This window comes from Amphiprion ocellaris, chromosome 9 (assembly GCF_022539595.1).
Source record: "Amphiprion ocellaris isolate individual 3 ecotype Okinawa chromosome 9, ASM2253959v1, whole genome shotgun sequence".
NCBI classification, from domain to species: domain Eukaryota; kingdom Metazoa; phylum Chordata; class Actinopteri; family Pomacentridae; genus Amphiprion; species Amphiprion ocellaris.
The window spans coordinates 31,125,799-31,152,773 of NC_072774.1; the positions used below are offsets into that span (position 1 = coordinate 31,125,799).

The 26,975-nt window shown below is 38.1% G+C and overlaps 1 protein-coding gene across 44 annotated transcripts in view; it reads left to right on the plus strand.

Moving 5' to 3' along the window:
* rims2a (regulating synaptic membrane exocytosis 2a) overlaps positions 1 to 26,975 on the plus strand; it is a 150,410-nt gene that overhangs the window by 112,413 nt on the left and 11,022 nt on the right. For 27 of the 44 annotated variants that reach the window (XM_055013377.1, XM_055013379.1, XM_055013378.1 and 24 more), the window contains 4 exons: positions 1,785 to 1,885; positions 6,018 to 6,184; positions 6,746 to 6,967; positions 16,157 to 16,374. The exons of 13 other annotated variants lie outside the window; for them this stretch is intronic. In XM_055013377.1, the coding sequence (XP_054869352.1) occupies positions 1,785 to 1,885; positions 6,018 to 6,184; positions 6,746 to 6,967; positions 16,157 to 16,374 (708 nt within the window). Of the gene's footprint in view, positions 1 to 1,784; positions 1,886 to 6,017; positions 6,185 to 6,745; positions 6,968 to 16,129; positions 16,375 to 26,975 lie in introns of all 44 variants that reach the window. 4 more of the 44 variants (XM_035945549.2, XM_055013396.1, XM_035945542.2 and 1 more) reach the window with 1 other exon arrangement.

Sequence of the window (26,975 nt, forward strand, 5' to 3'; positions counted from 1 at the left end):
ACTTCTTGAGGTTTTATTGTCTTGGTGATGTTGCCTAGCAACCAGTAATTACTCAGTGAAGTCTCTTTACTATCCAACTTAAAGAAAATAGAGGTAGGACTAAATAATGAGCCTTATAAGTTCTTGTATTTGGACTTGTCACCTTCAGCCAAACTGTAATTCCCCTTCCATATGCAACTACCTGCTGACTCCATCTTCATATTTAGTGTACAAATATAAATCTTCTGTCATATAACTGTTAGCATATTTCTCAACGGTTCTAACTTTCACATGACGATATCTTGTCCAGTCGTATCTGTCCACTAAAACTGAAGGACTAACTCCTACTTTATTCAACTGATGTAACTATAAAGAATCTCAAATCTCACTAAATGTGAAATTTTCAACTTTAACCTCATTGAAATTGTTTCAATTCAAATTAGCTTTAATACAAAGCCAACATAACAACGACTGGCCTAATATTTTCTGACTGCAGTGTAACTGAAAATGCAGCATAATCACAGTAGTTAATTGACAAAGAAATGCAGATATAAAAGATATAGGCAGTTTCCTGAATACTCTCTAAACTAAACAATATTTTCCTCTGAAATCTAGTGAATATGAAAGACATGGCTAAGAAGATTTTGAGATTTTACTTGAGCAAGGAACACTTGACCAACAGAGGCAGAGAATGAACTTTATTCTAGAAAAATCTGAAAAATTCACTTTGCCTCACCTATGCAGTCATTCATTCGCTCTCAGCTTGTATTGCTTTTCTTTGTCTGTGTGTGTGTGTGTGTGTGTGTGTGTGTGTGTGTGTGTGTGTGTGTGCGTGTACGTGTGTATGTAGGTGTGTGTGTGTGTGTGTGTGTGTGTGTGAAGGCTCAGGCATATTGTATTTGTGCATGGCGCCTTTATGTGTGCATTCCACTTTTGCTTTATCATTGCCATTATATGACACAAAAGTGGAGACAAAGAGCAAGTGGGCAGAATAGAAATGCAGGTACAGCAGGAAAGATGGAGATTGAGAAATAATTTTGCAAAACTTATTGCAGAGAGAAGTTATTGTGAGATATTATTTTGGTGTTTGTTTTTGGTTCTGAACAATGTGCGTAGAGCTTATCCTGTGGTCTTGTTACCTCTACAGAGAAAGGTTAGGCTTCTGTGTTGATCATGGGGTGATGTTGCAGCAGTGTGAAACAAAGCACCAAACTGAAACTCATGAGGTGACAAGATGGGCAAAGAGGATTAGGTTATGATTATACAAAGCTGAAAATCACCAAATAAAAAACATATTTTTGAAATCCGTTCAGTTTTAGCTGAGACAGACGAGTCGATGAAATAGTTTGATCATCATCATTTTTGTCAAACGATGGGCATTTATCTAGAACCTTGTGTAAAAATGCGTCACAAATCTTGTTAGACTTAGTATTGTAGTCATGCTGCAGTAATTGTCCTCCAAAGCTGCTTTATTGTGGAATTGGGAAGAATAAATTGTGTTATTTGAATCTTCGTACCTGAATTAAAAAACATTATTTTAGTGAAAATTTTCTGTGAAGTTAATTGAGCCAGAGATTTGGATGATTGGCCCAGTTTAATATGGTATAGACCTTTACTAGGTTGTGTTTGTGTTTCTTTGTTAATACAGCCAACCATTCAGCTTTTTCCCATTAGATCTGTCTTTGTCATAGCTCATGGCTCATAGCTCAGCAGAAGCTTGTCTTTCACCATAACAGTAAACCCCTCCATCAGGCCTTCCTCACAGTACCAGTTCCCGTGTGACCATCGTCTATCTCTGTGCTTAGGTATGGACATGGAGGAGAGGACCAGACAAATGAAACTAAAGATGAACAAATACAAGCAGGGAGCCGGCTCTGATTCCAGACTGGAGCAGGACTACCACAAGGTAAAAACACATCCTGATAAACTGGATTTTAAGCTTTAATACTCTGTATTCACAGAGGAAAAACATGGACATCCAACACACTGTTTGCATGGTTGCTCTGTGTATAGGCCATATAGCACGTTTTGCAAGCAGTCAAGCATGTGCACATGCACATATCAACATCATACTGTGCATGTGCAGTGATGTTGGCGTAATACATATATATACATACATATACATGTACATATACTGACATAGTCACACAAACATACTGAAACTAGTAAACACTCAACTCTGTTTAAAGGCTAAAAAATATTGAGATAGGTTAAGCTGTTTTGTTGAAAGGTCAGCTCAACGAATAAAGACTGCAAAACAACCTGTATCTCAACTTACTCCTGTAAATAATATATATATATATATATATATATATATATATATATATATATATATATATATATATATATATATATATATATATATATATATATATATATATATATAAAAATAAATACAGCAACAACAACATGCATTTTCCAGAGGCCATGTCCTACCTCTGCAGGATGAACTACTTTCAACAGATTTTGTTGCCATTCTTTCCCCTGAAGGTATCGCAGATGATTATAGTATTAAGACGACTACATCTGAAAGGTCCAGTCACTGGTGAATCAGTAGAGCTGTACCTGCACCACAAAGACAAAAGAACACTCCAAGCAACTCTGTGAAAGGATTATTGAAATGCATAAGTCAGAGGATGGATTCAAGAAGGGTTTCAAGCCACTGAATATCCTCTGTAGTATAGTTAAATCCATCATTAAGAAATGGAAGGATTATGGCACATGTGTAAGCCTGGCCATAGTATGCCGTCCATGAAAACTGAGTGACCATGCAAGGAAGAGATGAGTGAGGGAGGCCACCAAGAAGGAGTTACAAGCTTCAGTGGCGTAGATGGCAGAGACTGTACCTACAACTGTTGCCACTGTTCACCTATCAAAGCTTGAAGTAGAGTGGCAAAGAGAAAGCCACTGCTGAAAAAAAGCTCAGATTATATCTCGACTACAGTTCACCAGGCATGTGACAGACTCTGAAGTCAACTGGAAGAAGGCTCTTTGGTCCGATGAGACCTAAACTGAACTTTTTGGCCATCAGACTGGACGCTATGGTTAACATTGCTCAGCATGGTGGTGGGCCTGGATGGCTTGTAAAGTTAGAGGGTAAAGTGAGTGCAGCAAGTTATCAAGCAAGAAATCCTGGTAGACAATCTGATGCAGTCTGCAAGAGAAGTGCACCTTGGGAGAAGATTTGTTTTCTAGACATTTGCTCGAAGCATACAGCCAAAGCTAAACAGAAATGATTTAAAGACAATAGGCTGAATGTTTTGGAGTGGCTGAGTCAGAGCCAGACCTCAATTCTATTAAGAATTTGTGTGTTTAAAAGGACTGTTCAATCACAATCACTATGCAATTTGAAAGAGCTTGAGCAATTTTGCGAAGAATAGGGAAAAAATGTAAAGCTGACCGAGACCCGTCCACAAAGGCTCAATGCTATAATTGTAGCCAGAGGTGCATCTGATAAATACTGACCGACTTTTCTCTGTCATGTAGGTAAACCAAGCCTCAAAGTTTCTCGTAATTTCAAGGAATGTGACATTGAGTGTTTGCAGAGTCAAGTGTTTACTACTCTGTCCTAGGTGATGAACATGTTTAGAAGGCTCGATCCAAACCCGTGTTCTCACTGCAGTCTGGGCCAAGACATACAAGCCAAATACTGTCTGTCCACTTTCCTTTTAAGTCAGTGCTATGAAAGCTATTGCATTACAAGAAGCCAATGCGTTTTCTACAAGTCTATAAAAAGCAGATTCAATTGTGAGGTGTCCTTGTCTGCTGATTGTTATCCTCCCTGGAAGTCCCATTGACAAAACAATGCTCTCACTGTTATTAAACAAAACTGGTGAGCCTGCTCTTAAACTACAGTGTAATAGAAAACAGTTACCGTAATACTCTGTTTAGAGTTTCTTACAGTAAACATTCCATTAAAAATACACACAAGATATTATAAACACATGCAGTTCCACAAATTTTCATGAACTAGGTCTGTGCCAAGAATGTCCTGCCAGTTTAACTTCCAAGGAAAACTGTGTGTGAAGTTAGTTTAGTGAATCCTGCCTTGCAAGCCAACTAATGGCCATTGGTTTTCATACTATGTGGTATGGTCTGCCTTACAGTGGTATAAGTGCTCATGTCCATTACTTAACCCTATAGAGTTAAGTAAGTAAGTAATAAGATAGTTCGATCGTTCTTTTTGCACATAAAATCTGTCGAGTTACACTAACATTTCACACATTCACCACGTCTCAGAGCACTTTTTCGTTGCAGTGATGGGTTTGTAAAAATACACAGTAAAGCGCACATTACAAAAATCTTTATAAACGAGACCACAGGATGTTGTGCAACTTTTTTACATTTACAACTCTGAGGGATACAGCTTTTCAATTTCTGTATTTTGAATGAAATGTGAAACAAACAAAAGTGATTTTATTGCACTTTTAAGCAATTTATTGTCATGGTTAGGACATAAGTCAATACATATTACTAAAACTTGTGATATATATCGATGTAAAGCAAATAAAAATGCTCCAGAAATTGCACTACAGTATGTAAGAATGTAAGAATATGTCCCGGCAGACTTGCACAATGGTAGGTCTTACAGAGCCACGGAAAAGTAGCAGTGTCACAGAACAAAAAATACTCCATTATGAGTTAAAGTCCTGCACTCAGAGTAATATTATACAGATTTTACCAACAAAGTGTACATAAGGTATCAAAACTTAAATGCAATGTTGTATACTACATTGTTAGATTAATGTTACAGCTGCATCAACATATCGTGAAGATTTTAAAGCTTTAGTTGCTTTAGATAGAATAGATTTTTACCACTTGATGTACTGCATGACAAGGTGAAGTGGACCATCTCTGTTGGGCCCCAAAGGCCCCAGGTTCATTGTTAATCATTGGGTTGTATTTAAGTTGATTGTTTGCAAATTAGAATATGCACCATTGAGATAAGCTATAACCTGCATTTTTACCCAATCCCCATAACTCTGCTTTTTAAGGGCCAACTGTATGTAATGTAATGTAACAATATAAACTTTTCTATTTTAGTTTATATTGCTATCACATGGTTCATATTCGGGAATAAAATTTTCTTTATTTAAACTGCATCAAACTAATCCCACCCTGAAAACATCTAACCAGAATAACTGTAGATATTTTGATTATAAAGGATATATATTTTCCCTTAACTGGGTAACATAATCCATGCTTTTAGGTATTCTAATCTATGATAATGCATACCATACCATTTTTTTATTATCGGGTTTTTGAATCCTTATTTTTAATCACTGGTATATGAATGTATTGAGAAAAAAAAAACCATTAAATAGTAAGAAATTTTAAATATAAAGTAGCCTCAAATGTGTTAGCAAGAGACAGACGTGTGAAAAAGTCTTGAACAACAGCACAGGTAGATGGATGCAGAAACCAGAGTGATGCTCACAGATCCAACAGTGACATCACCTGACTATTGTAAAAAAAAACAAAGAATGTGAAGTTCAATGTTTTTGCCGCAGTTTCCAGTTGCAGTAAACCCAAAGAGTTCCTTGACGGTATCTCTGAAAAGCCTGAGGATTCAACTGCCAGCTTTCCATTTTTCTACTTCTTGACTGTCTCTTTGCTGTACATGATTAAAGAACATTCTGACCTTTCAAATAGCACACCTAATACATCTTACATAATAGCATCATCCCAACTTTTCTGTTCTTTCTTGAGAGCAGACCTAGTAAGTCTATATTATTTACATTCAGCAGATTTTTTCTGCAGTGGCAGTGCTTATCTTGATCAAGAAAAACTGTCCTTAAAAAGCTAACAGCATACCAGCAGTGATTTTTCCAACACTTGAACTTTACACCCTTTCAAAACTTACTGAAGTTTATATCAGTTTCACATTTGAGTATAAATAACCATTAATATTTGAATACTTGAAACTGTTCTACTTGTTGAACTTATTTTTGCCAAGAGGACAGCACAAGAAATATCTTTTGTGTTATGATCATCACCATTATAGGGACTTTTCATGTTTTTTTTTATCCTCCCTGCAGCGTTCGGGCAGAGATCCTCGGGGCTCCGATAATTTGTCAGCCAAGTCATCGGACAGTGATGTAAGCGACGTGTCCGCTGTGTCGAGAACCAGCAGTGCCTCTCGGTTCAGCAGCACGAGCTACATGTCTGTCCAATCAGAAAGGCCGCAAGGAAACCGCAAGATCCGGTAAGCTGATGTCCACAGAGGGGACAGTTAACGTCCTCCTCTTTGAACTCCATCAAGCTGTTATCAGGGATGGACAAACCCACCTCAGTCGTGAACTCGATATATGTTACCAGGTCCAGACCTTTTCAGCTTTGAAACAGTCTGCATCTGGTTAAACACAAAGAAGAAAATGCACCCATAGTACCGTGTGTCATTTTCTCACTGTGATGAGTTCAGGTTTGGCTCTGTTTTAGACAATCTGGAGCCAAATGGTTGAACTCTGCTCAAACAGGCCGTGAGGTTTGTCCATTTCCTGCACTGAAACATTAAACACATTGCACATTCTGTTTGGGTGTTGTCTCATATCAAAGCAGTGAAACAAGTTCATTTGCATGGCGCTTTTACTGTAAGTTTACTCTTGCGAGTTCTGTTACTTTGAATCAGTCTGCTTGTGATCTTGGCTGCGCTGTGTCTCTGTGTTCATCTCTCTTTTTCTTCTTGTTGACATTGTTCATGCTTTGTTTGGTTTTCTTTCTGCTTTGCATGTGCTGCGGCTCTCTTTGCTTCTGTCTCCGTCTTCAGCCAGTTACGATCAAGGAGCCAGTCTCGGGAGGGGGATGATCAGTTAGGGGAGGTGCGAGAGGAGGAGGGGGGAGAAAGGAGGAGGGCGGCTGGTAAGGAGGGTTTACAGGAAGGGAGGAAGGAAACAGGGGGGAAGGTAGACACAGACAAGGAGCATGAGGAGGATTTGGTGGAGAAAGAAGAGGACTCGCACCAAAGGAGTGTGTCAGAGACTGACCTCAGGTAACATGTGTGGCAGCCTCTAGCTGTAGACTAACAATGAGAAAAGAACCACTAACATTAGTGTGGACCTGTAGCTCCCAGTGACCTTCTGACCTTTGCATGTTTATATGATAACGTGCAAGGCAGAGTGTGGTGACTTTCCCGCACCCTTTAACCTTAATAATGACATAACTGTGGTCCTATAAGCCCTCACTGATACTAAAGTAGAGTAGCTTTACTACCTGACAGTCAGCTGACAGCAGTTGGTAACCCATGCAGCCTGTTCACACATCAGTAACAGATAAGGTGGCAACAGTATGGCTGACATTTAAAGAATAACACTAAATGATAGCTCATCTTTGCTGACCTCCACTGGTTTAACTTTTCACCTTCTTAACTGCTGTACAGTTGCATCGCAGGACCCTTTGACATCGCTGCTGAGTGCTGTTAGATGTTCAACAGAGCCCCAGTGATGCTGATTGTGGTCTGAGATAAAACATGTTTAAACCCTTTAACCAGAGAGAGCAGTAAAAAGTACTTTTTGTTCCGGTGTACTATCTGGTAAACTATTCTTGAAGACAGCAATTTATCCAGACCACCACAAACAGAAACAGGCCGGTTCAGCTTTAATTCTTGAGAATTTAAGATATATTCTTGAGGAATACGGTACAGATACAGTTTACTAATTGTATGTAGATGTGGACTTGGGAGTTACAAGCGTATGTGAGTACCCTAATGAAATGAATACATGTTATATTACAAGGGCACTTGTAAAGTTTGCGACATCACCTGGAAACAGCAGGACTAACTCCCATTTTGGAGCATAACTGTCTATGTAATGATAAAGCCTTATATCACTGTCACCGACAATCAAAGAACAAAGGAGAGGAAAGCTTTGAGCTGGTGGCTGTTGGAGAAGCAGCCAAATGCGGCTTTAAACTGTTACTCCATGCAGCTAAGACGGTGGCACATCTACTGTGTGGAGGGGCACATGTAACATGTAACAGCCCAGCCAACAATATAAGTTAAAATGTGAAATACACATCACTGTCTCTGCTGCTCTATACTACCTCAATATTCACTCTATGTTATGTATACTAACTCATGCACTCATCGCGTGCAATACAATCATACCAAAGTGTGCAACACACTCTTTTACAGTGCAATACATTATTTTTCTTTACAGTTCTCATATATTTTTAAGATATTTAGCGTTGGTGACATTTTTATTGTATATTTGTAAATAGAGGTTGTTTGCACTACATTTAGGATTTTTAAGACTTTTATCTTGCACGTTCTGCTATGTAGCACTGAAAGGAGAAGCTCTCCAATCTGTATAATGACAATAAAACACATTCTATTCTATTCTATTCTATTCTATTCTATTCTATTCTATTCTATTCTATTCTATTCTATTCTATTCTATTCTGTATAGTCTTTAAGCAACAACATGCCAGCCCCAAAGCTTTCCTCTCCTTGCAATGAAATGATGACAAACATTTGAGTTTTTATAGACGAGGAATAAGGCTAAACAGGTATGCTCCAAAATGGGAGTTTTTCCTCTTGTTTCCGGGTGACCTACTTGAAGTACCCTCATACTGGGAAGAGTGAGTTATCTTGATGCCAACACTATGGTTTTCAATATAAGAGGAAACGTGGAACTACTGGCTTGATTAACCCTATTATGGAAGGTTTAAAATCTGATAACAAAAAATGTTTATTGAGATTGGAGGTGAACAAAAGGGTGCTGGAGAAGATAATAGAAGCGGTTGAAACATTAATGATCTCCACTCACACATATCTTGTACTACAAAGTTACAAAATAAGATTTGTACAGTTTGCTTGCAGATAGCAGTGAGTGGACACATTTCTCTTTGGCACTTTCAAGGCATACAGTAACAATTCTGTGGTTTCTGGTTTGATCATCTTCTTGTAATTCTGCCTAATTTTATTTTAGTGGCCATTGCTATGTGTGCCATTCAAATGGGGTGTGATTTAGCTCAGGGATATGATTAACTGTCGATATTTTAACCAGGGCATAAAATCATAGTTCATAATTTGTTCCACATACATGTCTGAATGCACATACTAATGTCTTTGCTCTTTACGTTGCATACAGACTTTGGTTCTAACATGTCAAGACTATATTTAAAATGACACTATTTCATTGTGGCCACAAGAGACTATAGCTTCATTTTCGAACAGTGCTCCACTAGCAGGTCAAGAGCAAACTGAAGAACAAATTGATTTGAAATCCCACAGCTGGATAAAAGCTTAGCCTGCACTCTTAATAAGATGTTTTTGCTATCAAATCACGCTCACAGCAGGACCTAAGTTAGTGCCTCTTACCAACATTAGCACTCCTCCTTGGTCTTAAGAGAAAACACATTGAGATAAAAGCTAAACCCTCTCATGTGCGATTAACACTGCACTGGTGAGTACAGTCTGTTGGAGACAGCACATTCTGCATGTGCGAAGCACCAAAAGCACGTGGCAGAAACACGAGCAGATCCACCGAGGTGCAGATGACGTTTATACATAATACTCACTCGGCAGTTTAGATTACAGATCAATGCAAAAAGAAAACTTAGAAATGCTGAGATGTGTTCAGCTGTCTATTGGTTTGCGCCGAGGCTGCAGTATGTGTTGCATTATTGTCTGTGCTGCTCAGTGTTGGGATGTTGCATTAATATTTCGTGTATCAGTCTGTGCTCTTCACTTGCTGTCTGAGTCCTACAGTGTCATCCTGCATTTGCAACATGTCAACCCAAACCTCCTTCATTCCTCCAGCTAGTCCTCGACATGTCAAAAACATTTCATTTTCTTTCTCTATGCTGCAACCCTCATACCTACATGTCAACCAGCAAATAATTCACTTTCAGTAAAGTCACTGAAAACTATTAAAAATGTGGTTTGAAACCCTCCCCATGTAATAATGCCCTAAAGCTGAATTTGATTTCAACTACACTACTTACATTTTTAACTTTGTATTTCATCTTGATTGAAAGTGAGCTGGTTCAGTCCTGTTTTTTACATGCTGACAACTCATATCTGTGTAATCAACCCTAATTCCTTCATGACGGATACAGTATAAACTGTCAAGTGAGTTATTCTTCACATTCTAGATTTTTGGAACTTTAGCAGATGAGAAGAGACATGCAAGGCTAACTAGGCGTTCTGCATTATTTCACACGTTGAGGTTTAGTGAGAATGTTCACATGAATGTTGCAGCTGCACACAGTACACACTAAATGAAATGTCAATTAGCCTCAAAATACTATGCTTCACAGTGATGACAAACATCCTATAGTCTCAGGGCGGTGTGATAATACATAAACACAAACTGATATTAATACAGCATTTACAGTATTTTATTTTTTTCACCAAACGATAAACTGCAGGATTGAAGCATGTTTGCTAAGTGGGAATGATTAATTATGTGACTAGTAATTGTTTGGTTATTGCTGTGGTTTAAACCATCTAATCAGGAAGTCGGGACATATTAAAAAGCCTCAGGATCCAATTTCTCAGTGCCTGTGCTTTATGATTTGTTTTGTTTGATGCTTTCTGTGAATCGCATTGAGTCAGGAAATTGCTTCTGCACTGTTGAGGGCACAAATGACCAGAATCCACAAAGTAGACAAACAATGCAGTGAAATAACTGTAATTACAATATCGAGGTCATTTTAAAACTTGGCATGATAATTCCTAATTATGTAAGCAATAGCACTTCTATATCGGCACGTTTATAGAAAAATGTGCCATTATCAACCACCCTACCTCGTTTCCTTAGACTTGAAACGTACCATATATTCAATAGCCTTAAGCCATCAACATGTGATTTTATCTATTGCAGCTATCCACCGTATGTACTTTAAACTGTGACACAGTTTTCAAGCAAAAGCTTGATGAGTAGGATCGTTTTTCTAAATATTTTATTTCTGACCTTTATGCCACTACTCAGTAAAGTACTCTGACTTCATGAATCAAGACTTCCAATTAGATGCTATTAGTGCACATTAATATTAAGTCACAAATCCCACATTATGTTCCCTTATTAAAAAGAGAAGAACATTGTTGTATTATATCATGGACAGTAATAAGAAAAGGGACCTCTATTTTCCACTTGCTCTTATGAAAGCTCTGCCAGTAATATCACTTACATCAGCTCATGCACCAAACTTAAGCAGTAAACAGAGAAATCAGCTCCTCCCTGAGAACCTCAAGAACTGACAAATAATCAGTTATGTGCATGGACATCATTTGAGGAGTCAACACACTGTGGTGCAATGAATAAGATGCTGCCTGTTTCAAGTTCAAAACGTTTATTCACTCCTCTGCTGATCTATCTTCGAGGGCAGTGAAAGCGTTTGCTTCAGCAGAAACATTGCTACTAGCTACATTTACTTATGACTCATCCCTTATGTATTGAGGTCACAGTGTAAATATGCATCTCCTACACATTAAACAGGCCTGTTCACATCGGCTCGGCGTACAAACATCATGACAGCCATATGTGTTTTTAGTCCATGAGTGCTTCCGCTGCAGAGAGAAGCTAATACACACACGGGACTTTAAGCTGATGTTACATCCAGAGGTCTCCAGGATGAAAGGAGCTCTGCATCAACACTTTCAAATTCCACATCACTTCTTCTCCTGCGTGTCTCTTTTATTCAGCATTTTTGCCCAGGTAACCTCTCATTCATGTGACATAGGGCTAAAATTATTTTTTTTCAGTTTTGAAAGATAAGAGGTGATCATTGCTAAAAGGAAAATGTGTTTACTTTAACCATCTGGTCATGCAACTCATTGAACAGCTTAGTGAGTGAATCAAAGGAGAGCCCTGTATCTAAGCTACAGCCCAAGATAAATATGACTTCTGGACTTAATGAATTAATCACTTAAGATCTGCTCATTTCAGTTTCTGAGTAAAAATCATCATAACTGTGTTGACAGACACGAACGCATGCTAGTGCTCTGACTGGGGGCCCGGTTGCCATGGAAACCCATTTTCCTGCCTCACCTGATTAAAAAGCAGTGATCCTCTGAAAGATGAACAAGGGCACAGAATGCTTCTTAGATTAATTTTAGATTTTCACCCAGCATTCATGATCCACCTGTCAAAACAGTACATCTGCTGTTTCCTAGTTTAAAGAAAGCAAGTAAAAGGAAATGGCCCTTTAGTAATTATGCATTTTATTTGTAAGCACCTTTCTTGACACCCAAGGTCACTTTACAAGAAAACAAATACAACAGAACAGACAAAAACTATACATATAAGGAAGAGGCAGTTACAGTTGTAAAAGTTGTACTGTGATATTTCTGAATTATTTTGTAGCAATGCAAGATTCATAAAGATCTGTAAACTAATTTCCTTTGAGCAGACTTGTCTTTCTGTTTAAAAAGGAAGATCAAGCACTGAATGGACTTTTGATCATTGAATTAGCAGATCTAATTTGGCTTGTAATGGTAAATATTACAGTAATTATTATATTTATAATTATTATTTTTTTAGAAAAAATATTAATTTAATTTAATTTAATTTAATTTAATTTAATTTAATTTAATTTAATTTAATTTTATTTTATTTTATTTTATTTTTTACATACACTTCCATTCAAAAGTTCAAAAAACTCCCACTTTTCATGTGCTAACATAACTGCACAATGGTTTTCTAATCATCAGTGAGCCTTTCAACACCATTAGCTAACACAATGTAGCATTAGAACACAGGAGTGATGGTTGCTGGAAATGTTCCTCTGTACCCCTATGGAGATATTCCATTAAAAATCAGCTGTTTCCAGCTAGAATAGTCATTTACCACATTAACAATGTCTACACTGGATTTATCATTCATTTAATGTTATCTTAAATGAAAAAATTGCCTTTCTTTCAAAAATAAGGGCATTTCTAAGTGAACCCAAACTTTTGAATGGTAGTTTATGTATATCATAAACAACCAAAAGTCAGAGATTTCCAATTTTTATGTCTAGTAGTGGTGTGTTATTGTTGTATTACGGTACTGTATGCAGATTACACCATTAAAGACAGTAAGGCACTTTCACAAGACAAACATTTGCAGGTTTTGTTTAGCCTTGGGAACATCTTGGCCTAAATGAAAATGCACGGTGAGCAATCTGCATGATGAGGAACACTGTGTTCTTTGGGCTGAGGTTGAAAATCAGAAGTCCCTTGAGAGTCCCAGTTTTCCAGGCAGGCACATTTACACAGTGAGTCTGGACTGAGTGCCAAGACCTGTTCAGGGAGTAGTGACAGGTGGTGCTGCAAAATCATTTTATGCAGTTCTGTTTATTCAGGGCAAAGTAAGAGTAAACTACCTATAAAGAACAATATATGAAACTATTAATATATTAGAAAATATTTGAGTGCATTCACATCAGTGGAATGCATCCATTAAAAGCATATATTAATCCATTTAGGTGAATAATATACTGTAAGCTGAGTACAGTCAATAGAATGTATGTATTTAGTCCATTTAGAAGTTTTTCCTTAAGGGAAACTGAACTAATCCACACAGACCCTTGCAGTATGACTTATAAAATACATTTTTCCTTTCAGACCAGCAGCATATGTGCTGGATTTGATTAGTAGAGTTGCCGTCCACACCAGAGTGTGTTCATCAGTTTAGCTGGAAAGCATGTCAAACAAAAGTTGCATTTTAAACTTCATTATTGACCTACTTCCTTGACATCGATTAAAGCTTGTCCTACTTATAAACATGTTGCCTTGTACAGTGTGTCCATTTGGACTGGAAGAACATTGGTTCTATTAGGTGAATAAATTGAATCTAATTTTCAATAATTGAGTCTTTTTAAATATTTCATAGACCATGAATTTTTAATAGAAAGGGTCTGAATAGGCTCTGTTCTCATACATTTTAACCTCAATTGGTAATAATTTGTAGTGGCCACAATCCCCCCTGTCTCCCCACTAACCTCGCTGCTGTGCTGATATTTGATGTAATAAAAGAGGCGGCGTTATCACCCTGTGCCGACCATGAAATACAGCCTCACTGTGATCATAGTGAAAGAGCATATTTTAGAATGTCACCTGTAGCACAGAGGCCCGTGGTGTTGTCAGGAGTCAAGACGCTTGAAGTTCGCTTCAAAGCTGCACTGCATTAACTGATCAAAGGCGCTAATCTGCCAATAAGCATTCAATATTTATGTATTAAAGCACAGGCTGATCCACACCAGATCCCACTGGCAGTAAAACTGGCATAAACAAAAGGCTTAACAGTGCAGGCCAGGGTACGACAAACGTGCTTTTTCTTTGGAGCACATCTGACTTCTTTCACCAGCAGCTGACAACCAAAGCAGGAAGGATAAAGAACTAGAAATCAGTGTTTAGGCCTGGAATGTTCTTTATGATGCAAATGTGCCAGTGCATTCGTGTCAACATAGACCTGATGAATATGAACAAACTTTTGTGAATTCTTCAGCGCTCACGAAAGATTACTTTTGCAAATATTATTTATGAACTAACTGCTTCAAAACACGAATTGCCCTTCCGCTCTGGGTTTATAAAGCTCAGATCATGTTATGAACACCTGGTAGACCTGGACATGGTGCACTGCTGAAACCAGTGACAATGTAACGACACACTATTGGCTGCACCTTCAATGCAAAAGCTGTCAGACAAATTGTCCATTACATGCAGCTTATTCTCCTAATTCTTATACAGTGGAGCTGAACTATTTCGATTTTGGAGTCTAACTGAAGTAATTGATGGAATCATCTGTCAAAATGCATTGATCCTTCTCCAATTTTAGACGGCATGTCACTTCATAAGTTGTCTTTATAATATAGTGACATGATGGAGCTCAGGCGATTAATTAATGAACAGTTGCCTGAGGGCGCTACATATAACTCATCCCATTAAGAATGCAGAGCCTATGATACAGAATGTAATTTGTCTCTTAAAGATAATTTTACTGGCAGAGCTAAAATAAGACCTTAATTTGGACACTGCCCTATATCCTCTCAAACAGGAAGAGCTGGAGAACAATGCTGATGACAGACAACTTTTCTTTGTGAGTGTGTGGTCACGACTCAGGTGCAGAGATGCTGCAGTTTAGAAAGCAAGCGAGTGCTCACAGTTTGTACTTTCTCCAAGTTTGTGTCAGGCATCTTTACGCTTATTAGGCTGCAGTATATTTGGTGTAAATGTTTTGAATCCCAATAGATGCTAAAGTGATAAAGTCTTTCACAAACAGCTTCGTAACCTAATAAACAAACAAGAAGCTAGGTGTTAAATTCAAAGAGAAATACACTACCGTTAATAGTAATGCAAGATTCGTAAAGATCTGTACACTAATTTCCTTTGAGCAGACTTGTTTTTCTGTTTAAAATAGAAGATGGAAAGACTGGATGGACTTTTGATCATTAAATTAGCAGATTCCATTTTGTCTCATAATCTTAATTATTATATATATAATTATTATTATTATATACAGCCACTACTTTTCAAAAGTTTGGGTTCATCCAGACAAATTCATGTTTTCCATGAAAACTCTCACTTGTATTCATGTGCTAACATAACTGCACAAGGATTTTCTAATCATCAATGAGCCTTTCAACACCATTAGCTAACACAATGTAGCATTAGAACACAGGAGTGATGGTTGCTGGAAATGTTCCTCTGTACCCCTATGGAGATATTCCATTAAAAATCAGCTGTTTCCAGCTAGAATAGTCATTTACCACATTAACAATGTCTAGGCTGGATTTATGATTCACTTAATGTTATTTTGATTGAAAAAAAAGCTTTTCTTTCAAAAATAAGCACATTTCTAAGTGACCCCAAACTTTGGAACGGGAGTGTATCTTAGAATAATGCATAAAATCCTGCAACATTCTTGTGAGTTAAGATTCCAATGTCAAAACCTGTTTCAAAAACCATAAAAGAACATTTTAGAATATGCAGTGCGTCCATTTTAACACCTAAACTCAACTATACTGTAAGTCATGAACTCCTGTACCTGAACTCTGTCCTTTTTTCCTTTTCACCCCACACCTTATCATCACTCCTCTGCCCTCTTCTGTCCTCCTCCATCCTCTTCCGTTTCCTCCTCCATCATCTCTCCTTTCACATCCTCTCTCCTCGGCCCTGTCGTCTCTTCTCTGTCCTCGCCTGCCCCGTGTCAATGGTGGTGGCTGACAGTGACTTTGCATCCAAAATGAAAAACAGGCAGATGGGCTCAACGGGTGGCATGAACATGACCAAGAGCACAAGCATCAGCGGCGACATGTGTAACCTGGAGAAGACGGACGGCAGCCAGTCAGACACGGCGGTTGGCACGGTAGGCACCGACGACAAGAAGAGGCGCTCCAGCATCGGTGCCAAAATGCAGGCCATGGTTGGCATGTCGCGCAAGAGCCGGAGCACCTCTCAGCTCAGCCAGACAGGTAGGGCATCAGACTGCACACCTAGTGTACGCTATGTGTGTTCACATCTGTCCTGTGGCCTCTCGTTGTCTCTGTGTGGTTTTCTCTGTCCTATTCTGTGCTGAATGTCAATAACTAACTTTGCTATTTTCCAATTCTTCCTTTCTTTTTTTTTTTTAACAAGGGCTTTGGCTTTTCTGGAACCGAAGACAATAAAATGTCATTTTCTCTTTTTCTTCTAGGTTCCCTTGATTCTGAAAATTCCTCACTTTTTTCCTGTTCCCTATCTCCTTTTTTTTCTTTTTTTTGTCTTACTGCTCTACTCCAGCTGTGTTTTAAAAATGATGATTTGTTGTGTGTCTATGGTAATAATTTATCCTTTCATTCTGGTAAATCGGTTGTATCAGCTTTTGCACCTTCCTACTGCAGCTGCTTGTGGCAGGTTGTGTTTTGTCACCTTTGTCATGTTGTGACTCAGACTGTCGCCATCTGAAATTGTTTCTGAATGCATGTGAGAATGTGTGCACATGCGAGATATGGATAACAAGGGCTGTGCGGTGTTCGTGTTCGCAAACATTGTTTCCTCCAGCCAAGTGCAGGAATATGTTGTAGTGAAAACGACTACATTTTGCAGAACATGGGGCTACTGCTATTAATCACTTTGCAGTGTTTTTTTTCCATCCGACTTTCTTTTCAAAAGTGCTCAATAACCATTTGAGAGAGGTTGAGCTGCATTACCTGGTGCCAGACAATGTGAAAACAGTTTATCGGGTGGCGTGCGGTGATGTCTTTGGCTGACAGATTGGGGTCTGGTCTGTTCACGTGAAGACCAGTCAAATTATTGACTGCACCTTTGTGTTTATGGCAACATCTTGAGGCATTCAGCACCTATTTATCTTGCCTATTCAACGTTAAGGTGGTCAGTAATCACTTCTACCCATTAGAACTTTCTATTCAGTCCCAGCCAAATAGCAGAGCGGAAGGACTCAAAAATATACGTGGAGTGAAACGGTGCACTCACGTGGCGCTGCACTGTCCCCTAGCTCGTGATTTAACTGGCACATGGACTGCCTCTTATCTCTGTGGGTTAATAACTATTATTAATCACATCAGTATGATAGTCAGCAGTTTTTTGTGGCATTTAAATGTGGTCTTATTTGAGATTTGGTTCCTGGAAGATGGGACTGTCTTGTTTTGTTACTGAATAAGTTGACTTTTCTGAAATTTTAATTTGGGTGCAGACAAGAACCAAGAGACATTTGTTCAGGCTTTTATTTTGACGAGAATTTAAAAATACCAGCTTTAACAAACTCACGGTAACGCACACATGCACACACTCTCTTTTTCCATGCAGACACAGCACAAGCTGAGCAGCCTGAATCTCCTAGAGCTATCAATATTTCACTCAGTGCTTCTAAGTGCATCAGATGGAGTTTGTGAGAGCGTGCATGCATCTGCCTTTCAATATTTGAGATCTGTGTTTGGTTCTGCACCAACACATATGCTGCCAAGTTCCCTTCTGCCCTACTTTGTTGTGCACTATCCTGAGAGGCTCATCGCCTACTTGAAAGGTGCATTCAAAGGATGGTAGATTTTTTTGAGGCTGTGTGCACTGCCAAGTGCTGGTGGGGGATGGTCAGATCAGCCAAGCAGCACGATTCTGCCTTTGACAAACACGGGTTAGTCAGATGGAAGGGATGCACTCCCAGGTGACCACGAGTGGTAGTTTTCAGTCTGAACCGCTGGCTTTATATTCTCAGTCCTTAGTGGAAGGTGCTCGACTTTCACTGTCTGGATAAAAGTTTAGGACAAACTGCTTAATTTTGCAAGTACGAAAGTGTTTAATGTAATGACCTAATGCAAACAATGAACCAAGAGAGAATTCACTTTATATGTTCTTTTCCTACATGTGTTTATTCTGAAAACACTCATATTGGCTGAATGCAAGGACACACATCATTTAAGCCGATTTAGGTTCAGCAAAGTATCCAGCAGCTGGTGAAAATTCAATGGTACCCAGAAAAAAAGATGCCTGATAATGTGTCTTGAATAAAAAATGGAGGTTGTTGCTCAGCCTGATGCATATCCGAGTTTACATGGCTTTGACTAATCATACACACACAAAAAAATGAGACTATTCAGCATGAGGAAAACACAAGCAACACATCTGTGAAAAAGTATCCATATTCTCAAAAAATGCTTTTCTTTTGAATCACTGATTGAGTAGATGTTAAGATGAAACATCCATATTGACCATATGGTGGTTGAGCAACAGAAAAGTTTCACAATCAGTTCTGAGTTTATTTGTGAGTTTACACTGGCACTGAATTTGACCTGAACAATGTAAATACACAGTTTAGAAAACCATCTCAAACAAACACCTGTGATCATTGAGGCACCTTACACTTGTTTTCATGAGCAAAGCTGAATCATTACATTGATTTATTATGCTCAGTTGTTGCAATCACCACTCAGCAGTCCACTGGTTTCTGGCACATTATGTTTTAAACTTAATAAAAAGCCACTTATTCCCCAAACACTTCAACCAAACTGTTCCAATGCAGCATGATTCTGCTAAAACCATGCATTAACTGTCAAATGTTGCAAGCTTATTGAAAATCCATCTCCAAGCATTAGTCTGTGCATTGTTTCATATATTCTCCCTCTGAGGTAAATAAGAGAGTGTGTGTCCGTGTGCTTTATCTTTTATTCCAGTGCATTTATTGTCTATGGTACGTCTTCTCAGTGAGAGCTGTCATAGAAATGATAACAATTGCAATGTTGCCAGCAGTTTACAATAATGACCTGTTGTTCAAATGTTCATTTCAGTTTTACAGGGAGTCTCTCATGCTCCTGCTGCATTTTTGTGTTTGCTGAAGGAAGTTGCTTAGTGTTTTTTTTTTTTAATTTTAAACATTAAACTGTCAGTGGTCATAATGTTGTGGCTGATTGTTGTAGCTGTCTCTTTTGCATAATCATTAAGCAATGTTTATACCATTTTTATAACAACGTCACTAGTAGCACTTTACCTCATAATCTATTCTAATAGTTTTAACAAATACTGGTCTCTGTCTAAGTCCTGATTTTGCCCCAGAAGCAAGATTTGTAACTCAGTAGTAGCCTCTGACTATTAACGCTGAAGACATGAGCAGTCCAGCAAGACAAGAAATTAGGCCTTAAGAGGCAAAAACAGGTGAGGCTACCCACAGTGATACGGAAATAAGAATAAGATGGAATCAGTGGGGAGGATTTAAAGTGTGTAGCATAATACATTGTTAGTAACATCTAGTTTCCTGTTCCCCTGGGTACAGCCTTGAGTATTCTAGAGTGAATCTTCTTATGTCCTACATTTCTGTGTCTGACATTGAAAGAAACTAATTATGTGGACCAGATTTGACATTCTGACCTGAGAATTTAGAGAGATTTAAACATGACATTTCAGCCAACATTTATTTCAGTCTTTTCAAAACATTTTCCTAAAGACTGATTTCTAATGCTACGATGCCATAGTATCTGCTGTAAAAATAATCCCTGGGAAACCTGTCACATTACTGTACTGCTTTTGTTTATAAGTAGCTATGCTGAATAAATACATAGTGTGATGAGTAGATGTTATACATTAAGAGTTTGATAAGTAATGTGATCCCAGCTTGATTGCACTCATTAATAAATTCAGAACTTTATTCAGCGTTAAGTGTTCACTAAATAAAAGAGAGAACATGCAGCTAAATATCACATTATGCTCAGAATAGCTGAGCAGAGAGAACAATGCACTATCTGCACCCTCCTTTTTTTGACTCCTCTTTCACCTACACCAGATAATGACGCAGTTTTGGATCTCCAAAAAGCCTCAGACAGGCTGTTTTTTATGTACGGTAGTAAAATAGCTGAACTTTGAGCTTCCCAGCGAAGTAATTTATCTTCGCTGTAGAGTTGGGTGGCTATCTCAGCAGCTCCTCTGCTAGCTGAGGCTGCTAATTAATCTCCGAGGAGGCCGAAGCAGACACGCTGCTCTCAGGGTGATGCATGAAGTGAACACAGCAGTGCAGGTACAGCTGAGGCTGAGCGACACCAACGGCCCACTGCTTTCTTCCCATTCCTCTTTTGGTTTTCTCTCATTCCATCTAACTAACATTTTGTGTCTCCCTATCATTATACTGCATGTCTTCTCTGTCATTGTCATCTCTTTTGCATTTCACTTTCTTTTCTCTCCTTCACTACTCCTGCAAGTTTTACAGAAGTATGTCCACTTCTTACACAAGCGTGAAACTTGGTGTATTTGTACAGTTTGAGGCCTTGAATGTTTTAGGAAACACAACCACTGCAAAAATGTTTTGTAGCTGCATATATCCAGAAACAAACATGAAAAAGCGAATTTAGAGACATATTATCTTGAAATCCAGACTCAACTTCATAATGTATTTTGCATGCATCATGTGAAGAGTTTTAAAAGCTTAATCATGCTGTTCATTAACCCTGACCTAAATACAGCGACTATAAAGAGCAGAGCAGTATTTACTATGTCCTTCTTAGCTTAAAAAGAATGATGCTTTTTCCATTTAAAACATACGTATTTGGAATGGACAGATTGCTAATGATTACATAGTTTAACCCTAACCTTACTCCACATGGCTCTAAGCATAATGTAGTCTGGAGTTACACTTAACTTTTTATACAAAACTATCTCACAACTGTTTAAACAATCATCTAATCAACTAATCCAGGTCACGACTGTGATGATGTTAAAAATAACAGACCCCAGGTGTTTGATGAGTGATCAGAAAACATTTCACCTTTACAAAAGGACACGTAGACTAATTTATTCACTGTATGTCACAGCAACCTTTTCCCTGACCTGGAGAATCAGTATTTTTACTGAAGTACTTGACCATGACATGAAACCAGTTTGTCACTGCTGTTAAGATATTCAATGAATAAATGTATTTTTGCGCTAGTGTGGGGAATGTAAGGTAACTAAAATGATTAACAGATTGTAACAACGGTCTGCAACAGTAGTTTAAGCTATTTTGTCACACATCGATGGTTGTTAAAGTGAAGAGAAAGTATAAAAGAGCAGAACAAGAAAAGCACTCAGAGAACGCAGTACTCCACCAAGGCTGCTCAGACGTTGCGCTGCTATTTCACAATGATACAGAAATCTTTAACAAATCTGAGCCGCATCACTGCCAAAATCTCATCATTTGGTCCTTGTGTCATTTCTGACCTTCCGTGAAAATTTCATCCAAATCCTTTAATCCATTTTTGAGTAATGTTGCTAACAGACTAACAGATGGAGATCGTCACATAACTCCACCATGTTCCTTTGCGAAGTAATAACAGTGTGAGATACAGTGCAATACAATACAAGAACTTTATTTGTCCCTGAAGGGAAATTCAATTGTCTGGGTTCTTATCTGTGTACTTTAGAATTATACAGTCTAATTGCTGATGGTATGAAAGATTTTCTGAATCTTTCTGTCCTGCAGCACAGGGATAGGAGCCGTCCACCACCCATGTTTCTTTGCTCATTGAGGCAAATATGAAGTGGATGATCCAGGTTTGTCAGAATGGCCTCCATCTTTCTAAGTGCACGTCTCTCCACCTCATCCTCCAATGAGTTCAGTCTGATTCCAACCACAGAGCCAGCTTTTTTAACCAGTTTGTTTAGACGCCTTGCATCCTTGTTTTTTATACTGCCTCCCCAGCAGACTGCAGCATAAAACAGAACACTTGCTACTACAGACTGATAAAACATCTGCAGCATCTTACTGCAGATGTCTATTGATCGAAGTCTTCTGAGGCAAAAAATGTCGGCTCTGCCCCTTTTGGTTGATGAAGTCTACGTTTTTAGACCAGTCCAACTTATTATCCAGGTGGACACCTAAATATTTATACGATGTCACCACCTCGATGTCCATGCAACAAGTGTTCACTGGCTGAAAAGGGGGTTTGGATCTGCGGAAATCGATGATCATTTCCTTTGTCTTTGAGGCGTTGAGTAGCAGGCACAAAAATGTCTGCGTTTTAATAACTTAATTATACATTTTTAGTGTATGAAAAAAAAATTTTTGTTCATAAATAAAAATGTATATTCCTAAAAACAAGAGAATCATCAAAATTACACCATTTATCAGACCCAGAAACGATGAAAACAGAATGAATCTATGGATTTTCAACTTTTTGAAGGTCCTTGAACTACTTATGCTGATGTTTTGTGCCATACAGTGGAAAAAAACAACTAAATCCAGGCTTTAAATCATCAAAATCACTTTTTGTACATGTCTCATTTTAAAATTGTATTAATTTTATAAGTTTAAAATTATAAACATGTATATGTCTATTCATTGATTCATCTGTCAACCAAAATTCATTTGAACTGAAAAATGTTATTTATTGTGTCAAATATTGTTATTAATTAAAATGTGATTAATCACGATTAATTCATTACAAGCTTGTAATCAATTAATCAGGGTTAATTAATTACAAAGCTTGTAATTAATTAATCACATCTTAAATTAATTACAAAGCTTACAATTAATAAATCACAATTAATTAACTGCAAAGCTTGTAATTAATTATATACATTTTTTAAATTGTGTCCCACTACTACTGTGAATACATGTTACTGAAGACCTTCAATGATATTAATAAAGTTAATCAAATGATCCAAATGGGACATTTTAGCTTCTTCAAAACACAACAGCATTTAGATCTTTTAAACTACTGTATATACAGTCACGTGAAAAAATAATACATTCCATAGTGACTTCTTTGACACGTCTGGACCGAAACAAACATTTGATCCCCATTGAAACAGTGCCTACTGATAAATATATTATACCTGAACAGCATCAAAAGAGAAATTAATTCTATTTTTTAATGGGACAGCGAGCTCTGAACAAACTGGCAGTCATCTATGCTGTGGTAAAACAAAAAGCTATGACTCTTAAAAATAAACCTCAAAACAGTTTACTGGTAATTTTATCTATCTCAAAAGGTAAAAAAGGATGATTTCTTTCAGCGTCTCTCTAAGAAAAGCACAATAACCTGACAGAAAACATAAAAATCATTTTCCAGAAATGTCAAGTCTACATTACATACGTTGACCAAGAAGCTTCTTCAGACTGAAACTCAGTTCCTCATAAGGTGAGATCCCTTGGTTTATTAGTGAGATGTGACAAACACAAGGATTGACGTAAAGAAATGTATTTTACAGACACGTTCGATTGTTGTTGTTGAACCTAGTTTTTATATTTTGTCAAAGAAACAGTCAAAGAAAAGGCTTCATGAGAATGGATAAAAAACCAAACATGTTTGAGCTACTTCACTTTCTGGCCAGAAACGTTGTGGCCAGTCCATCCTTGAACTCTGAAATAATGGCTGCTCTCAGTTCTCAGAAAATGTGATTTCCTTTTCACAAAGTCTCAGAGTTCATAATTACCTATTCATAGTTTATTCTATTATTCATAGTGCTTGTCTGTTGCTATAGTTCACTTACGCTACTGCAGTTGACTGTTGCATCTTCCCAGGATTGTTTGTTAGATTGAAGTTGGATTGTTGTGACTGTCACACTGACGTCTGACATCTGGTATTTTCTTGTTATAGTCTGGTCTAGTCGACCTGATATCTCTCTTGATCTGCCAAGGCCAGCCTCTGACAAAGCAATCATTTTAATGAAATGACTGTGTTCCAGTCTGTTCATTGTTCAGCTCTCAGACTGCCAACTTTAAAATGGTGGTTATTGCAACAACACTAGAGTTCATACTCAGGCTCACACTGCAGTTACGCAGTCTTTAAATCTATGTATTACAATATATGTACTGTATTGCACGTAAAATCTGAAATGCTGCTGCATGCAACTGTTTTATATAATGTACTTAGAGGGGCGAGTCTGCTGTTGCAGAGTAGAGTTTCTGTTGCCTTGGTCACCATATGTTTCCTTCCAAGTAATGTGCACCTCCACAAATAAGCTATAGCTGCTTCCATATCCGTATGAGTATGCAAGTTATCATCCAGACAACGTTTATATTTATATACAGTGATACCAAACCCACAGCTAACGTAACAGTGGAGTTCTACTTTACATTACTGCTGGTTTTGTTTTGGGGGCGCAGACAAGGAGGGCAACAATACAACCCTCTCACCTGCCTTCAAACCTCATCTGTCTTACAAGCAGATGCAAATTAGTTTTGTTGGTGTACAATTTGTTCAAAATGTGTGACAGAACTGAAGTGAATCACAATCCTGTCATTTCTCAGTTCAGTTGAGCTCTTTCACTTGCACGTGAACTGGCAAGAATACTCTCACTTGCTGAGTAAGTGATTAAAGTCATTGATTTATACTCAGTCAGAGATTTGGTCGTGCGTCCAGAAATATGAAAAAACACAGTGACTGTCGCAGAGTCTTTCTGCACAGGAACAGTGCATTTCCAGTGGTTTATTCACTAAATGTACACAGGGTAAACGTGAGAACTGAGTGGTAGTAAGTTTCCAACTTCAAGAATCAGTCCCAGCAAATTCAAGAGTAATGTTAAACTGTAGTTAAAAAGACTTAAAGCCATTAAAAATCTGTCTTCATCTCCAATTTTCTGTGAGGAGACTTTAAAAATATCAAGAACGTGATTCAGTGGGTGGAACTACACAGGCCGAGTTGTAGTTAAACACTGAATGATTTGGTGAACAAATCTTTTGGAAGCTTGTTTTTAACAAACTGATTGCAGGGATTTTGGACACTGTCAAGAACGGCCTTGAACATCATTATTGAAAGTGCTGAGATCTGGCCGAATACGCAAATTGCTGAAAAGTGCAGACAACCACTTTTTATGTCTGAAAAAGTTTAGTAATATTGATGTTATATCCTCAACGGAGGTACGCTTCTTCATTTTGATACAATTAGCTTTCCCATCTGAGGTCTGCTGCGCCTGAATCAGACATATCTGGACACAAATTTATCACTTCTATACAGACATATGGCTACGGTATACAACATTTGCGTTAAGGCACTGGGTTCAAATGTCAAATACATTGTGGAATACTAAGTGTGAAAGCACCTTTAAACACATCAGTCAGCATTAGTTACAAGGGATTTTTTGGGGTGCATTTTGACAGGATGTGAATATAAGGATCTTAGAGCAGATGAAAACAAAGTCAGTAAAAACAGGACTTGGATATTCAAACCCATGATTTTTGTAATATTACTGTCAGACTTTCTAATAAGAGAGACGACAGGCGCTAAAGAAAAGTCACCTCTCTGCTAATCACTGATTGCTCCTTGTTTATTCATAAGCTGTGATGCCAATATCATAGTGTTGGACTAAGTAAATTGTTTTCACACTGGGAGCAGCACAGAGCAGGTGTCTCTTCTGGCAGACAGTGTACTCTGTCTGATCCCAGATCTTAATTGATGTTCTTGTTTTGAAGTTGGTTTTCCTTGTTGTGGTTCTTAAGCATGTGCATAAATTAGCTATGATCCAAGAAAAGCATAAACATCTGTAAATGTCAAACTTGGTTTAGCACACCAGCTGTAGAAATAAAGTGGACATGTGAGCTCATGTATGTGGAGTTTTGATTCTCTGGTGCAAACATATTGCAACTTGACAAAAAAAGAAACAACAACTTTAAACTTGTTAAATCGAAAGAGAAACGTGGTTAGAAGCTTTACTCCTGAGCAGCAAAGAACACAGAACAGCTGTACAATGACCTACTTTTTTGCCACTGTTAAATTTCAAGACTTTATTTTGTGATTTACTGTAGACTTTAGCCAAAGGGATCCATGAAGGATGAAACTGTTGCACTGCCGTCTTTGAAACCTAAATTCTGAACTTGTCAATAGAAAGGTACATTTTGGAGTGACGTACTATTTGTCTTCAATCACCATTTCTATGAGCTCAGATTTAAAGCTCTGGATTCATCTCCTACTCTGGCTCATGCTCCTCAGCCATATGTCTCCTCTGCCTGAGTCTGAGGCTTGGATACAGTTTAGGATACATTTGCATAGTCATGTGCCCACAGTTTAGCACAGGGCATTCTTGCCTCCCATCTGAACAGGACTAAAACTGAACTTCCACTTGGGCATTTTTAGATTTTAACTGCTGCTAAAATTACTGTATGGACTTCCTCTTCTGATTGTTTTGTCTTTAAATGTTGACAGCACCACTCTGTAGCTGTCAGTCAGACAGGAAGTCTGATGAGACATGCACTTGAAAAACTCTGCGGTGAGGCTCATCATAGAGCGTGATGTTCCTGCACTTCATAAAAATGCACTTATTTCCTCTTTCAGTATGAGAAGCAATCATGCTATGGTGAATCGTGACATGTAATTTTCACACGCGAGACAGCTTTTTGCATAGGACTCTAGTTTATGTGACTGTAAGACTGAAAGGTCAGCTGGAATGATGTCAGCTGTTTCTGTCACAGTTTTTCATAAAGCCTGGCAGTATTTAGATCCCCTTTTGCTTTCTGTTGAGCAATCCATCTGTTGTAGTTTCAGTGTTTACACCACTTGAGTAGAGGGAGGCAGCCAGGGAATAGACTGTTCCAACATCTCCTGCAGTTCACGTTTTAAATATGCCTGTTTTACCTCACAACTTCCTCTTATGGTGTCAAGGTTTTCAGCCAAGGTGT